The 18,294-nt window shown below is 39.0% G+C and overlaps 1 protein-coding gene across 1 annotated transcript in view; it reads left to right on the forward strand.

The window, feature by feature from the left end:
- Positions 1-13,783, forward strand: part of NALF1 (NALCN channel auxiliary factor 1) — a 441,179-nt gene extending 427,396 nt beyond the window's left edge. The window contains exon 3 of the mRNA XM_069029316.1: positions 13,488-13,783. Coding sequence (XP_068885417.1) covers positions 13,488-13,783 — 296 coding nt within the window. The remainder of the gene's footprint in view (positions 1-13,487) is intronic.
- The last annotated feature ends 4,511 nt before the right edge of the window (positions 13,784-18,294 follow it).

Below are 18,294 nucleotides of genomic sequence, written 5' to 3' on the forward strand. Positions count from 1 at the left end.
AATTTCAATTGTTTTCCTAAGTCTAAATGTCATGGATTTAGGTCTAGCTCTGAGAGCCTGAAGGTATTCCACATCAGAAAGATTTGTTAGAGGTGCTAGGATTTGAGCTCAGATCTAGTAATGCACAGTTATGATACAGCCTGCCAGTCATCAGCTTTACAAACCAAAATTGCTACAAGAAATTTTTTTCTGGTTATTTCTTACACTTAATAATTTTGTGGAGGATTTCTGTTACTTCATGTCACACAATACTCAGAGTAAAGAGGTTGCATATCATCCAATATTCAGAAAAAAAGAGAAAGGCAGGTCCAGTTTTTAGCATATTCACCTTTGTTTACCTGCATTCTTATGCCAGATGAATCAACAATCTGAAGGACAGCATTCAAAATTGTCCAGCAACTCTCAGAAAGTGTTCAAGAAAAGATAGTGAAGAAATTCGAGAATCGGTTGTTCACCTGTGAAGAACTAATCGTTGCTTGTTTCCTCTTGAGTCTTGTTATCCCCAGTAAATTGGTAAAAAGGAATTTCAATACTTAGATCATTTGATACCTTTGTCCAAATATCGGAAATTAAACTGCCTTCACCTCTACATTAGGGCTCCACTGGAAATCTTGATAGTAAATAAGTTGTCTAAGGTAAGCTACTTAAAAACAGAATCAATTATAAAAATCCATACATTTTATATACTATCTCAGGTGCAGGCATAAGGAACATGGCAACTCACTTCACCTTATACCCTGTGTTTGGATTTAGGGTGATTCTGGTAGCAAGTTATTTACTGGATTTTTTCCTTGGAGATTAAGCCTACTGCACACAATCAAACAATATCCATCCATATGCAAAAGAAAATACAATGAAAAGTGAGCTGAGTTAAAATTTCTTATCACCTATAAGGTAATGATGCTTAGCACTTCAAGGCATTTTGTAAAAATTAGTAAATAGCCTTCCCACATGCATATGCAGTAAGCAAGTGAGCATTATTTTCCAGTTTAAGGAAGTAGAGTATAAGTGAGCGACTTGGGAAAATTTTGTTTACCACAAGTACACAATCTATACATATGTATGTGTGTTCATGTATATACATGTGTACACACACATACACAATGACAAGAAACCAAACCAACAGTAAACAAAATCATCTTGGCATGCATTTCAGAAAATCTGTGAGGAAATACATATCCATCTCTTCTTTTTTCCTAGTATAACTCATAATCCAAATTCCTTCCTAAAACACACAAAATAGATGATTTTGAAAAGATTAATGATGTGTCTGAGTTTGGGATGAAAAAGCAGCTTTAGGGGAGGATTAAACTCATTTTATTGCAGGTATTAATAATGTGGGTATCTACACATAAACTCTGTGACTAAGCTCTCACTAGAGTCACTGGTGTAGTCAGTAGAGCTGAGAGCTATTTAATTCACCTTAAGTAGGCACCTGCACCGGATGAGAGGACTTGCTCACATTCCTGGCTGTACTCTATTTGCTGTAGTTGCTGTTAGTCACCAGGGTCTTATTGCAGACAATTAAAATCAAGGTGACCTAAATCTCATCTCAGCAGTCCACTAACTAATATTTGGTTGAACTTTTTGCCCTCTCAAGTCCAGCAGCGGCAGAGCAGAGCTTGTATTCACAGACCCTGGGAGTGAGTATGCTGACCCTAGACAGTGTGCAAGAGAAGATGCTGAGGACAGGTACAAGGGAGCAATTCAAACTTTGTCTGGAATAGAGGCCCATTTTCACCCTTATTAATCAGCAGCTCACCACTGCCACTAAACAAGGAGAAATTAGACTATAATCTGCTGTGGGAATAAAGAATCATACCTCTCTGCAGTTTAATGAAAACAGATTTTTTTCATGCAAAGTACAGTGAGTTCAACAGCAGATAAAACACTCTGCCTCAGCCTAGCTTATGACTTGACAGATAATTTGAAATCCTTTTGCAGAAAAACAGCTGAAAGCAGGTCACCCATGTCTTGAGGGACATCTCCTACTGCACTTTCTGTGAGTTTCTGTCTGGCATACATGTTCTAGTTATTAGTCTGTCTCTTCACTAGAAAAACACAAAAAGTAAGGTCAAAAGGTATTTTTCTTTAACATTTAGATGTCAAGTAACAAGAAAAGGTATACAAGGGATAGCTGGTTTTATTTGGTATTGACTAAAGCCCAGAGTGCAGGATGAACACAAAAATATTACATGTAATTTTCCCATTGCAGCCAGGTAGAGGCTGGTGTGGTTCCATATCTCCATGCTGGGAGGTGCCTTGGCAGTAGGAGCTGCCAATTCCGCTTTCAATCCTGTCCTACCACAGCAGTTAGTCAGAGCACAGAGACCTGCTGGAGGTGAGGGCTTGGCAGCACTGGTGGACAACAGGGAACCCACATTACCTCTCAAGGCAGAATTTTTATGGTATTGGAATCTGAAAAAAAAAGTAGTGGAGGCTGTAAAAGGAAATAATAAGAAGGGTTTTACCCTTCCTTGGAAGATCCACATGATGAGAAAGCAGCATAGGACTAGATATTTTTCCCCAAGAAATACTGCAGTCATTGTATTTGTCATTAAATTAAAAAGAAAATAAATTGTAGTTTATAATATGGATTAATAATGACTTCTTGGAAATTTATGAAGAACTCATGTAATAAGCAACAAGTATTCTAGCCTGAGAATGTCTAACTTGATCACCTCCAAAGAAAGCATATAGTAGGGAAAGGAGAAGGCATGCTGCACTTGTTATATATCACCAGAACTTGTCTTTTGTAGAAATGCATATGAGGGTGTGGAACAACTGCAGTGCAAAAGAAAGTGCTTGGGAGATTAATCAAAACAATCAGAATCACAGTGTGGTTCTGATTATGGAAATATGCAGTTAGATAGAAAGAATTTAGTGTTCCCTTCTTGCCATCTTTCTATTTAGTGTTCCCTTCTTGTCCCCTTTCTTCCAGGACAGAAAGAATGAAGTTGATCCTTCCATCAGGTGCTGTGTTGTAACATGCTGGTTTTGGTTTTCAGATTCATTAAAACTAAGTGATTACTTTCAGTTTCGGCCTTTGGAGTTTATATCCATATGATTAAAGTTTCCAGTGGTTTCATCCAATGTTTCTTTCAACAGCTGTCTAGAACTGCCCATGCAAACTAGAATCTCATTTGAGGGAGATAACAATAGTTTTCAGGTGTACATACACACACATGGCAAATTACAGTGAATTAGTCCCACGCAAAGTTCCAAGTCAAGGTTTTTAACTGTAACTCCTAAGAAAACAATGTTCGTACCAGTAGGATTATTTTCCATTGTAGATGTAGTCATCTCTTCCTTAACTAAATAAGGAGATGGGCTACAGCATCACCCTACCGTGCCCCAACCATTAATGCACATTTGGTCTACAAAATTAGACTAGAGCTAGAGTGAGGAAAAATCCCTTCAGAGGCTTTTAGGGTTGACATGAGATAGATACTCAGTACCAGCCGCTTCGTTGTACCAATCTTCTCATATTCCCAAAATTACTTGTTAATATGGACATAGCCTATTCTGACTGCTGGGAGAAAATGCTGTCCATGTGCCAAGTCTGGACCACTTTAGAGTGCAGATTTAAGGCTAATTGTGTTGCTAAGGGCTTTCTTTGTAATGACCATGACTTATGATCTCTTTGTGCCCTGTGATATAACAGGGCCATCACCCAGCATCAAGTCTCAGGCATGAAATCTCAGCCACATGTTCACACTCTTTATCTGTACAATAGATGTCATGGCATTTAATGGAGAAGGAGAGTTCCACTTTGAAGGAATGGAAGGAAATGTAGTTAGCAGCAACAAGGCAGAGATGCATCGCAATAACTTCTTCCAAAAGTAGCATGGCACCCTTTAGTTCTTCCTAAAACTCCTAAGAGCAGTGCCATCAGAACAAGTCTTCTGCCATCAAGAGCAGAATCAAATTTTTCTATTATCCTCTGTTGAACAGATCTCTGATACTTTTCAGTTAGAAGTAGAAAGTAAAGGGAGAGAAGAGGAAAGTAGACAGGTGATTCAGGTGCTTTAAATCACTAATATCTTTCAGTTCATATTAATTTAGACTCCTAATTTTATGTGTTCTTATTAACATCTCAGTTGTTTGGAACGCAGAGCATGAATCAATTTTTGGCAAATAACAATGATATATATTTATGTGATCCATGCAAAGTAACACTTCCATGGAAACTCCACCTCCTTTAAAGAATTCACTGTAAATGTGTTGCAGTATGAAACTGTCAGTCATACTTCATAGCATACACTGACCTTTCTAAGGACATAGCGAGAATTATTACAGAGAATTCTCATCAATCTGTAGAAGTTTGATGCCTAAGAAAGCTCAGCAAAAGTATTAGAATAAATTCTTTAAACTGCATCTTCCTCTCAAGGGGCAGATGTGTGACTGGGTTTCACCAACAGATTTAGCTATAGCGTGTCTGTTTCAAAACAGATGCCCTGATTTCAGTGCAATTTGAAAAGCAATTTCCTTGAGAAAATGTGATATAAAGAAAGCAAGACAATCTATCTCTTTTTTGTAGAACAATTCAAGAAGAGAAAATCTCTCTGAATTCAATCTGCTTTATGTTGTTCTTGACAAATTAAAAATAAACTATATATTTGATCAAAATTCTTCCTCTAAAAATGTCTCATAATAATGTGTAATTTGCCTCCTGTCTGCACCTCTTAGTAGGTCCTAAAATATCAAAATATTAAGCTAACACAGACAGCAGGACAAATCCCTTTTATGTTTGACAAGCATGGTTTAAATCATTAGTAGTTATGGATCTGCTTGCAGGGAAAATTTGACATGGTTTTTGCAGCAAAATCTGTCAACTAAATAGCTCATCTTTTTGAGTCTCATGTTCTTCTAGTCTTGAATACTGGTGCTTTCCCATGAGTGAGGTCCCATATCAGAATAGGTTTATTATCTGTAAACTTTCTTCTCCTAGAAAAATTACCCAGACAATTAACTTACTGATATCCCTAAACTTTCTATGGTGACACAGTACTTAGATAAGTGTGACCTTTTTGTATCATATCACAATAGTACATCCTTTTAATCAAAGATTCTACATATAGAAGCAATACTGGAGGGAACTGGGAAAAGCCAAACGCTTTCTAGAAGCAAGTTTTCCTGTATCTCAAAACAGTAGAGGTGAAAATCTTCATTGTATAGTTTTGAGAGTCAGCTATTTACTCATTGTTCTGACTTGTAGCAGCTCAGTTTTAGAGGGGTAACACTGATTTACACCAGCAGCAGGAAATTGGCCCTATGCACAATTTAGGGAAGAAATTCATGTATCATGAAGAAACACAATGAATTATTGGATTTGGACACATACACATAAGAAAATGTTCATGAGATAATTATCTGTAATAATCACCAACATACAGGGATAAAAAACTTAAAACACAGCAACACAAATCTCCAACCCAGATCTCCTCCAACAGCTGGAATGGAGTCTGTAATGGAAGTCAGCCTTTTCAAAAGAGCTGAACAGTCTTATCACCAGTTTAAGAATAATCTGTTTGACTAAAGAATAATTTATTCATCTTGGATATTCTTCTACATATAATTTTATTTCATTTTTATAATATGAAAGGTATAAAATACATGTCTAATCATCATAATGTGTCACAGACACAGCAATTTAGAAATTGAGAAGACCATCTGGATGAGATCAAAAAGTGCTGGCTTCCAGATCAGTTGTAAGCAATCAGTGAAATCTATTCATATAATAGCTAATGTGTTCTCTTGACTTCCATAGTTGGAAAATGTTAATATTAAAATCTCAGAAATATTTCCTCAGAAACAGAAATGTCATGCTGAGTGCTGGCATTCACTGATACAATGATGTCACTGCTGGATGGATCACTCTTGGCAGACATTATTTACTTTGGGCTTCACAATAAAATGGAATATTCAAAACTTCTGGTATACTACATCCACTTCTCTCGTTTCAAGGTCTTTACTTCAAGCACAAGAAGCTTCATATACCTCTCAAAAATAATCATAAATCTGTGTGAAAAATGACCACAGGTTAGAGCTCTACAGAAAGAAAAAGAGGAAAAAAGCAAATCATATCATAAGATCTGTTTTATTTCTCTGACTTCCCAAATACTTATCCAGCAATGACAACACAAATATCAACCAGACCAGTTTTCCATGATGCAGAATAGTGTGGCTCCATAACTCTTTCTGTAGCAAACAAACCAAGAAGCCAAGTCAGATCACCTGCTGCAGATTCAAATCCAGCCACAAGTGTCACTTATCCTGATAGTGCTGAGAGTGATAGGGGTGCAACCACTGCTTTTACAGGCTGGTTCTTGCAATTGCTCCGGCAGAAACCACAGCAGCCTGTGAGTTAGATGGTGATCTAACTGATCAGCAGACCATGCATGCATAGACAGTCTTTGTGATTTCAATTTTTGTTTAAGAACTTGCTTGAGGTTTGCTGCTTTCTCTGCAAAGCACATTCCACAAAGTGAATATGATATTCATGCTGTCACTCCTTTTTCAGTCTGATTCAGCTGAGCAGTACATACAGGATTTATCTATTCATGTCTCCATTATCAACCTCAGTGGAACCCGTAGCCTTAATACTTGCATCAGCATTAGTATCATCTTGCATCATCTGTTAGTCCTACAGATGTTACTTCTGTGCTGATTATCAAAATGTTATCTTCATGTGGAGAAAAACCTACCTGATTACAAAGAAAAGAGAGAGCTTTTGCATGACCTTTGTGAGTGAAAGTATATCTGTCTGGAGAATGGTTTGAAACCAAGTCTTCTGGCAAATTCTAGATCCTTGATTATAATAAAGGTCCAAGAACCTCCCTATGGACTAAGATTTATGCTGGTGAAAGATAGCTGAGTGCTGGGAAGAGCTGGGAAATGAAGAACTGAGAATTTTAAGTAAAAAAGTGAAAAGCAAAATTCATTTCAAGCCAGTAACAGCTGTGAGGTCAGCCTCAGGAATACAATTACCAAATATCCAAATAACATAAAGTAATGAGGTGTACAAACTGAACTATAAAGACAAAAGAGGAAGGGGGAAGCCTTGGTGGTTTGAGAAATCCTTTTTATTTCTTATACCCATGTATTTAATTTTTAAACAAAACAAAAGTCAAACAAAAGGGAGAGAAGCAAATGCACAGACAGTGGGAACAAGGACAGGTAACCTTGGAAAAGCAGAGATTAAATCAGGTTATGTAAGGATCGGGCAAGGAACTGAACGTGGCAACAGATGCAAAGAATGAAAAGAAGGGCTTCTATAGGCATATTAGCCAGGAAAGGAAGGCCAAAGGCAGTGTATCCCTATAAACAATGTTGGAAAACTGATAACAATGGATCAGGAGGAGGCTGAGGTACTCAACAATACTTTCACCTGAGTCTTCAGTGTCAACCTCTCTCTTCCTATATCTCTTGACTGGATGGACAACAGGATGTAGACTGGAGGAGCAAAGTCCCTCCCACTGTAAGTAAAGATCAGGTTCATGACCACCTGAGGAACATGAATGTGCATAAATCTATGAGACCCAATGAGTTACACCCCCAGAGACCCAAGGTAATTGGCTGATGTAGTTGCCAAGCCACTCTCCACGATATTTGAAAAGTCATGGCAATCAGGTCAAGTCCCAGATGACTTGAAAAAGGGCAACACTGAACCCATCTTTAAAAAGGATAATAGTAGATAGGTCAAGGAAGATGCTGAGAACTACAAACCTGTCAGACTCACCTCTGTGGATGGAAAGATCATGGAACAGATCCTTCTAGAAGCTGTGCTAAGGCACATGGTGAATGGGAAGGTGATTTGAGACAGTCAACATGGCTTCACCAAGGGCCAGTCCTGCCTGACCAACCTAGTGGTCTTCTACAATGAAGTCTTATTTAATATCTTTTTTAATGAAGAGGTCGAGTGCACCCTTAGTAAACTTGCAGATGATACCAAGATGAGTGGAGTGGTTGACACGCCTGAAGGATGTGATGCCATCCAGAGGGACCTGGAAAAGCTCAAGAAGTGGGCCCATGGGAATCTCATGAGGTTTAACAAGACCAAGTACAAGGTGCTGCCTGGGTCAAGGCAACCCCTGATATCAACAGAGGCTGGGGGATGAACAGATCGAGGGCAGCCCTGCTCAGAAGGACTGGAGGGTGCTAGTGGATGAGAGACTGGACGTGATCCAGCAATGTGCACTCACAGCCCAGAAAGCCAAATGTGTCCTGCGATGCATCGAAAGCAGTGTGGCTACCAGGGCAAAGGAGGTGACACTGCCCCTCTGCTCTGCTCTTGTGAGACCCCACTGGAACACTGCATCCAGCTCTGGGGTCCTCAGCACAGGATGGACATTGATCTGTTGGAACAAGTCCACAGGAGAGACACCAAGATGATCAGAGGAATGGAGCACTTTTCCTATGAGAAAAGACTAAGATAATTGGGATTTTTCAGCCTGGAAAAGAAAAGGCTTTGGCTGTCCTAGTTGTGGTCTTCCAGTATCTGAAGGGAGCCTGCAAAAAAACATGGAGAGAGACTTTTTTATAATAGTGTGGGGTGATAGGGCAAGGGGAATGGTTTCAGACTGAAAGAGTAGGCTTAGATTAGATATTAGGAAGATATTTTAGGAAGAAATTATTGTGAGGGTGGTGAGGCACCAGAACAGGTTGCCCAGAGAAGCTGTGGACTCCCCATCCCTGCAAGTGTTCAAGGCCCAGTTGGATGGGGCTTTGAGCAACCTGGTCTAGTGAAATGTGTCCCCGCATGTTACAGTGTGGATACTGCAACACGCGTATCAAACCAGGAGTCCCGTGTAAAAGAAATAGATATGGACCGATTCTTGCTAGATGTTTCAGAGATGTTTATTTCTCCAGCCGCATGGCTGGGATCTGCTGAGGAACTGCTCCATCACGGGACCCGAGGGTCCCTGCTCGCGCAGGGGAACACAAAACAACCAATGGGGAACGAGGCTGACCAGGGGCAAGGAAAGCACATGTCTCCCCGCTGGGGCCCCTCTCTCAGGGCCCCAACGTTTCACCCGTTTATTTTTAACAAAAAGAGATTTAAAACTTAACATTGAAAACAACTGGATAAACATAACAAGAACAGTTTCAAGACAAAACAAGCCACCCTCCTGAGTCTTTAAATGTCCAAACAGATTCCCTGGAACATCTTAAGGCTGACAGAAGGGAGACAGGACTCTCCGGGCATGCTTTGTGGGGAAACTGAGGCAGGAGAGGGTTTAATTTCTTCCCTCCCCCTTTTCATCCCCCCCTCGGCATCAGAGAGGAGTTGTGGGGAAAGGGAATTGTATAGGGAAGCCATGGGGTGACAAACAGATTAGGAATAAACTGGGGATGGGGTAAATTTAGGAAAGGGTTCATATTCGGTATAGGGTAAAAGGGGAAAGTAGGTTGTGGGTAGGGAAGCTGCTGGGATGGATATTGTTTATAATTTTGTGCATAACGACTGCCTTTGACGGGAATACCCCCAGGCCCAGTAACATTCGCTGCTTGTAAACCCTTCTTTCCTTGCACTATATCAAATTGAACAACTTCCCCATCTCCTACACTTTGCAGGTAATTTTTAGGGTTATTCCTTTTAATGGCAGTTCTATGGATGAATAAATCTTCCCCTGTATCATCTCGTGTTATAAATCCATAGTTGTTTTTTACATTGTACCATTTCACAGTTCCTGTGACTTTCGTGGCTACAACTTCTCTTATCACATGCTTGCGTGTTCGTCATGGCTGCTGGTCCTGCGTGGCTGCTGCCTCGCTGACTCCGATGTCTCAGCCGGGCTCCCGCGTTGCGGCTGCTCCGCGCTCTCCGAGTGGTGCTGCTCTGGTGCATCTCTGGGCTCTGCGCGGCCCCGCTCCGGCTCGTGTCTGGGCTCTGCACAGCCCCACGCTGCCATCACCGCCGGCCCCGCACCCTGTGAGTGGTTCCACTCCACTAACTCCACGCTGCTTTGAGAGCGGCCTTGTTTCAGCTCGGCGCTGCGCTGCGGCTTCTCATGTCATTATGGAAACCGCCGCTTCTCCCTCCACAGGGCTCTCCGAGCCGTGTGCTCAGAGCGGGCTTCCATTCCGACCCCTGGTTCCTGGCTGCTCGTGGGGGCCGCCTCACTGCTGCACGTGACCCCCGGCCCCCGCGGTGCCTGTGGCATCGCTCCCTCACTCGCGGTCGCGTGGCCGGGGACCCCGAGACAGGGATGGGGTCCGCGATAAGGCGCGGGCTCCCAAGGGGGCCAGGTACATCCAGCGCAGGCACCTCCGCTGGCACGGCTGCAGTCACGCGCTCCTGGGATGGCTGCCGTGTGGTCTTGGCCACGAGATTATGGCCATCCTCTGCTCTAGGGGTAATGGGACCATACAAATGCTCCTCAAGAGCTTCGCTGATTACAAGGGATGCACGGGGAGGTTTTATCACTATTGCGTGTTTTGTTTGATCCCTTATCTTATCCCAGATCTTGTGCCAAAAACACCCATGATTAATTCCAGTAATTCCAGGACGATTACTATCAAAAAATAAGTCTCGAGAAATATAAAAGAAATTTTTGAAAAGCCAGTTAAAAAAATGTTCTAGATCTCCCAGAACAAATATTTTCTTGTTTTGTTGTTCAAGGTTTCCTTTAACTTCTAGATACATTTCTTTCTGTGACTCAGAGAGCCATATTTGCCATGATTCTTCCATAGTCCAGAGAGAATATCCAAACTAAGGTGAGAAGAGAGAGATCTAGAGTGGTTTTTACTCATGAATTTTCTGTCCTTAGGGATCGGTGTCTTGCCAGCATTTCTCTACCATTTGTTACAGTGCGGATACTGCAACACGCGTATCAAACAATGAGGCCCGTGTAAAAGAAATAGATATGGACCGATTCTTGCTAGATGTTTCAGAGATGTTTTTTTCTCCAGCCGCATGGCCGGGGCTCTGCCGAGGAACTGCTCAATCACGGGACCCGAGGGTCCTTGCCCGCGCAGGGGAACACAAAACAACCAATGGGGAACGAGGCTGACCAGGGGCAAGGAAACCCCGTGTCTCCCCGCTGGGGCCCCTATCCCAGGACCCTATGGCAGGGGGAGGAGGGCTCCAACACCTGCACACAGCAGGGAGGTTGGAACTAGATGATCTTTAAGGTCCCATCCAACCCAAGCCATTCTATGATTCTATTAATATTTTGATAAAAGAGCATTTTCCAAGAATATGTAGCCAGTGTTCTCTGGATTTCTAGTTAAGTCATATGTTTGTAAACCTCTGGCTGAACAGACAGACTAATTAGATCCAAGGGCCAAAAGTCTGTATTTATGGCTACAAACAAGTATGTGGTGAGGAACATGTGTTGTGTTCAGTACAAATGGTCTGACTGAATTTATCTAAATTTTCTACACTGCCATATGAATAGTGTCTCTGTGGTTAATTGTTTATTTAATATGTAACTGAAAATTCAAAACCGGAATTTAATTGCTGAATGGAAATAAAGAGGAAATATAATTTTACGTTAAGGAACAAGTTCAATTCATCTTTGAATATGGAGTTGTCATCAATTTATTTATAATTCAGTAAGTGCATATGAACAATTTAAATACCTTTTGATTGCCAATTTATATACATAGCTTTCATTTCAAAGGAAGTCTGGGTTTTCCAGTAACAAGAAAGGCAAAAAATATAGTTTGAAAAGTAAGCAAGTCTCAGTGGGATCAAAGCATTAACCATTCTCTGTGTCTCTTCAATTACTACTAATCATTTGAGCTACTGCAGTTCACAGAACAAATCATAATTCCCTGCTTTGAGAGGCATTGCTTGTATGTTGCAGTGTTTAAAAACAGACTTATGCATACAAACTCCAAAAGATGGGTCTTGGAAAATAAGACCATTTTTTTATACCTTCAATAAACAATTGTCCAGAAGTTCCAAATTGCAATTGAATTTCTTAAAGAAAAATGTGATCCTTTCAGCTATGATCTAGAGCGAGAATAAATAATTTTCAACCTTTGGAATGCTGCATTAATTTTCTGACTGCAGAAGTGGAAAAAATGGTGAGGTTTACTGTAGAATAAACTCTGAATCTACAGAACACAAAACAAGTTCCTTCCAATCCTGTATCGTTAAAAATTTGGTTGAATCCAAAAATAAATGAAACTTTATTTGGACTCATATATAGCATAGCAGACTATGTCAGTTGTCAGTTATGTAAAAATGTGCCAATCTAGGCATCTTAATGTTCTTAGCATACCTAACACATATTTTGCTTAGTTGCAGATCAATATTATGGAAGTAGGAAACAAAACATTCAGTTTTATCATATTTTAAGGTGTACTGCTTTTCTTTACAAGTTATTCACAAAATGCAAGCAATCTGGTGCCTGGACCTAAGAATGTTACAACTAAATTGCTTTTTGAAAGTAATATTCTTGTTGTGATATTTTAGAGAAAATGTGATTCTTGTTCCAAGAAATAAAGCTGCTTTCAAAATTACTGTCCTAATGTTTCAACACAGATAGATTTTTTCCTAGAAAAACCTAGTTCTACCACAGAGTGTATTATTTATTGCAGAATTTAATCCAAGATCAGTTTAAATGGAGAAAAGGTGTTTGTCCATTATGTTAGACATTTTTACATTTGAACACTAGTTAAATAACCAAATTAGGTTATTTTAATTTATCAGAGAAAAAGGTATGTGAGAAGCAAACAGAACACTTTGGTTATGTTAATCTGCTATATAGTAATGCAGATAGCATTGACAATTTCCAAAAAGATAGAGTTCATCTCAGTGTTCAAAAAGTCAGAATCAGTTCAGGTTGAGTACCTCAGTAAACTTTGTCTCAAAGGCAAAAATGACCTAGCTGTGTAATCAGAAACATCAGGAGATCCAATCATTGTATGGTAAGGAAAGATTGTTTTCACCTCTGGGATATGTTGAAGACAATATCCAACTGGAAGAACTCAGATGAGGTAGGGTAAACAAATAGATTCACAGCTCTGTTTGGAAGCTGTTCCTGTGATGCAGTTTCATTTACATAGGTTTGAAAATTGAAATAGCCAATATCATCAGTACATCATTATTTGTTATTTAATGCCTGTCTTTATGTGCTCACATACTGAAAGAAGAATTTCAAGGTCCCAGTTTTGTGGAAAAATCCTTGTTGATTAGTTCTTGCTTCATCATTGGTTGTTACTTCTCCAAAAGGAAGAATTCAAACACCTTTATCGTTCAAATATCAATAACTGCTTTTTAACGTTGCTTCTTTACACAATCATGCTCAGCATCATACTTCTGCTGAATGATCTTTTGATGCTGCTTGCTGTTAGATGGTACATATTCCTTCAACATCTCTAATTATACGGAATGGCAGGACCTCTGAGGGCCTCAGTCTCACCCAAAGATATGGATTCAATAGCTTAGACTAAATGTCAGCTGTTCCTTCAATCTACTATTTCTGCCAATCCTTGTGCCTGGTATTTATTCTTGTTTTGTGTTTACCCTACAGGGCTCTATGAAAACTATCCAACCAATGCAGAACCAGAATGCTGTGATGTCAGATGGGGACTATTATCAGATCATCAACCCAAAGGGACTATAAAAACAAGTGGCTCAACAACGTGTCACAGGACATCTCTCACAGTTTCATCAGCATCAAGACTGTGTAACAGCAGACTTAAACTGTGTGTTCTTGTATTAATTCTCTTACATACAGTACTTACAGTCTCAGCAGCACAGAACTCAACAGGACTGGGCTTTGGAGGCATAACAACTTTGGAAGATAATTCAACCAATGAGGAATAAAAGAAAGGATTCATCTTACATGACAGAAACACAACAGGCCCAAATTACTACGGTCAAAAATAGCAAGGACTGAGTGCTTTACCCTCAGATCTCTTCTTGAATCACCTTTTGGGTAAAATGAAAATGGGCCGCTACCCAAACAAGGACACATAAACACAGCTTTTTATTGACTAAAAGGCTGTTTGGTGACTTAACTTTCTCACACCATTTTATACACTGTGTTTTAATGTTTGGAGTTTCTTTTTTTGTTTTGTTTTTTGCACTTGTTAATACAGGATTTTATTTTTGGGACGGTTTCTCAAAGCTAAATTAAGTCTTTTCTCTGTCGATATATTTCTAGTCATTGTGTGTGTTCATCTGATAGTTCTGTCTTTTATGTCCTGTCAGTTTCTATTAGAGGAATGACTGCTATGATTTCATGACATAGCAAAAAAGAAAAAAAAAAAAAAAGAAAAAAAAGAAAAAAAAAGAGAAAAATATAGAAAAAAACCCAACAAAAAGCCCACAAAAACCCAACAAAAAACCACAAAAAGAACAACAAAACAAAATTTAACCAAAAAAGAGAAAAGAAAAAAAAGAAAAAAAAGCAACCACAAAAAGAACCCCAAACAAACCTTACTGTCCTCTTATCCATGGGAACCATTCATCTCCTTTCCCTTTCCCATCTACCATCACAGACAACATACATTTGCTTTTGTCTGTGTAATCACAATGAATGGGTACACAATTCCAGTGTGCCTCTGCCACTGTTGCATAAAACAGTTGACTGAGCAAACCCAAAAGGAGCATGAAGGGGGTTCCTTTTAGCTGAACAAACAAGTGCTCTCCTCACAAGGTGGGATCGGACAGTTAAAAAGTGTAAAGAAATATATAACAAACTGTTGCTCCAATACCCGTTTTGAAGAAGTCCAGTCCTTTCTCACTGGTCAGTTGAACAGGAGCAGCCTTTTCTAGATATGCTAAGTAAAACCAGTTATGCTCAGCAAGTTGAATAGTTGGGAAGCCTTCATATTGGAGGTGAAGGATTGACATTCATTGTGAATCACATCTTGAGTTCTCCTGCTGTCACAAAACCAGCAGCTTTCCATAACAAATGGGAGCCAGAACCTCCAAAATTCAACTCTTTGTCTCAACAAAATTACACTAGAAGTCTTTGAACATCTACAAAACAAATTATCTCTTTGGTTTGATTCCACTGTTTTTCTAATACCTACATGTTGTTGAAAGTAACTCTAGTTTATTAAGGATGCACAAGAATGTGTTAGCACAGATAAAGAAACTATTTTTTTTTTAAATATATAGGACAACCGTTTTCATAAATGTGCAATAAAAACAGTAAAGATATACTAGGATACGAGTAGTCAAGAGAAAAGATTGTAATATGATTGCTGATTTTTCATTGTTTGGGGTGGTTTTGAATTTGTTTACTTTTATTTTTGTGGGAACATTTCACCTGCTGAGTGTATGAGAATTTGCTTTTTAAAAAGGCTTTTTAGAGTTTACAGTAGAATCAATGGAAGGAAAAGTTAATAAGGGCTGTTTTTAAAAACTTTACATTCCTTCCTATTCTCTAACTACACTTGGGAAGTGCACTTTAGAGATGTTTGCTGTGTAGCTGGGAAATGAAGGAAAACTATAGAAAATGTTCTCTTAGGAAATAAAATATAGTTATCTACTTTCTAGCTATGAAATACCCCTTGATAAATATTAATGTTGTAAGAACATTTAATCACTGGTGCATAATACATTTTTGTATACACTTTACGGTCTGTTGAATTCTGGAGAAAAACAAAAGGAAGATAATCATGCTGCTTAAGCGGTTCAAGATGCACATGTTAAGCTGCGAAGCTAAAATATTTTGCAAGAGTATTTGTTTTGATAGTGTTTTGCTACAACCTGGACTGAGGAGCCTAAAACGATCTGTGCAAATATGACAACAACAAAAAGCACCAGCTAATGCAAAATTCTTCAGCACTGGTTTGTTTCTATAATTCCTCCCTTCCCTTCCTTGCACATGCTATATTTTGTTCAATAAAACATGGTGCTTTTTATTTATTTTCTTTTCTGTTAGAGGCACATGTATTAATTACAGTGAATTGATGCAAAATTGGGGGAAAATGTAGAAATGCAAAAGAAAAAGCCTTAACTAATGGTAGAATGTAGACTTTTGAAAGGACAGAAATGTTACTGAAAAGTGATGGAGCAATAACTGGGCAGTGCTCTGGTACTGTACAACAGCTGATAAGTCACACTACTGAGAAAGCTCTTACTAGGTGAGCTCTTGTTCAACTGACCTCTTAATTCTAGTAAGTGTACATGGTCAGTAAACAGTTTGTTATAACCTTTATCTACCTCTGCTGTGCAAAGGCCATCCAACATCCATTTCTGTGATGTTCCTCATGGTTTTTTGTTCACACCATTACTCACTGTCATCTATTTTTACACTGTACCAATGCAGTACCTAGTCTGGTTCATCTCAATTGAATTGATACCTGAAGAAGAGTTTTTATTATTTCTCTTTCACTTCATGGTGAATTAATGTAGAGAACTATCTTTAAGGTATTTTATTTCTTCTTTTCTGCTCTTCTTCATTCTTCATCACTTATTTTTTTACAAAAATGTTTTCAAGGGGTGTCAGTGAAAAATGACTCCTCCACTGCTTGGCTACAGTCAGTCATGTGTCATACAATATGAGAGAGACAGGAGGAAAAACAGTGACAACAACATCACATGCATAATGTAGCCTAATTCAACTTGGGGAAAATGAAGCAGAAAACAATTACAGACTTTCAATTACAAGTACAAGATGTAATAAATTCATCCCCCTTTCCCTACCTGGAGTTAGTGCCTGCAGTTCAATGGTCTGTGAATTTTCTCTGTCATCTTTTTGAGGTCTATTTCTTTAATTTCTGAAACAAAGAGTCATGTTGCAGTTGAATACTGCTGGGGTATCTGTTTCCATTTTCACTCTAGCAGTGTGGTAAGCAGCTTCTCTTGGTGGTACCTGGGACATCAGGAGTAGACAAAGACTCTTCTATGAAGTTAAGCAACATGTAATCATGTATGATGCAAAATTCCATCCCATCCATTTTTCATTCGTAATAGTTTTCCTGGCACAAACTTAAGCATGCTTGATATTGTGCACATATTACTTTTTTTCAGAATAAATTTGCATCTTGCCACTGCTATAACTGCCATCTTGTTCCATTTCTCCTTGTACTGTATGCCTAATACATACATGATAAAGAGCTGGCTTAACAAAGAAGTAATACTAAAATATTTCTGCAAATGACTGGCGAGAAGAAAAAGAAAACAAGAATATTTATTTTATGATCATATGGAAAAAATTAATTTCCCATGTCTTTTATCGTCTTATTTTCTGCAATAGGGAAAATGCAGATTTTGTGCAATATGTTAATACTGCTAAGCCAAATGTCATATAACATAACCAGAGCTATATGTTATTTCTTATTGCATTTGCATTCAGTAATACAGTATATTGATGCTTTTCTTTCATTAAAGAGACAGTATCTTTTTTCTTTTTTTTTTTTTTTTTTTTAATATAGCAGGTGAAGGCTGTCCTTCTGCACACCATAATTTAAAGACAAAAAACCAATAAAATGTTAGAATGAAGTTTTAATTCCATAAATGATGAAACCAAGCCATCAGCTGCCAAAGAATCTGTGGAACAATAGTTACAAACCAAACAAAGATATTTCTTCTTGAGGGTTAAAAATAATTTTATTCTGCATAATTAAAGAAGAAAGAATAAAAAGAATGAGAGCTGTATTTCAAACAGCAGAGATAGCAGGTTTCATCTGGTACATGTTGTGACTCTCAGTTTATAGAGTTATACTCTTCTATTAAAGAGAGAGGGACAAAGACATTATCTTCTGCTCTCCCTGTACCTGTTATGATAATGAATGTCCCTTTTGTAAGTGTTGCCTCTCTGCACAGAAGATACCTACCTATCATGAGAGCTGAAGATAGTACATGCACACAAATTTACGCAGTGAAACCTGTCTTAAGTGACTATTCAAAGCACAAGAAAAACTCATTTGCGGAGTAGACCTAGTTTTTAGGAAATTTCAAGATACATGCGAAGAAGAGTCACCTAAGCAAGGGGTCTGTGAAGGTGCCTGGTCCTTACTGCAACTTTCGCTGTATGTCCCATCAGTGCCACAGCCCCATGATAAGCCCTTCTTAGGCAGGCTTCAAGATGGCCTCAGAGTCGTGCTGACTTCAGTGAGCCTTGATACAGGTAAAGGCATGCACCCACAAAAAATTCATGGTAGCACATAGGTCTCAATTCGTTATCCCATAATCTCATAATCTTTACTCAGGAATTGCTCATGGGCATAGTGCATAAACAGAAGATCACTGGGTTCAGCCCTAGCCAGGTCTTAAGAAGAGATTGGCAAAATCATATTTATGGTGAATGGTTCTATTTTCTTATTATTGTCACTCATATTAGTTCGGTGAAGGAGTGGTTTCAAAATTGAACTACAAGC

This window comes from Aphelocoma coerulescens, chromosome 1, assembly GCF_041296385.1.
Source record: "Aphelocoma coerulescens isolate FSJ_1873_10779 chromosome 1, UR_Acoe_1.0, whole genome shotgun sequence".
NCBI classification, from domain to species: Eukaryota; Metazoa; Chordata; class Aves; order Passeriformes; family Corvidae; genus Aphelocoma; species Aphelocoma coerulescens.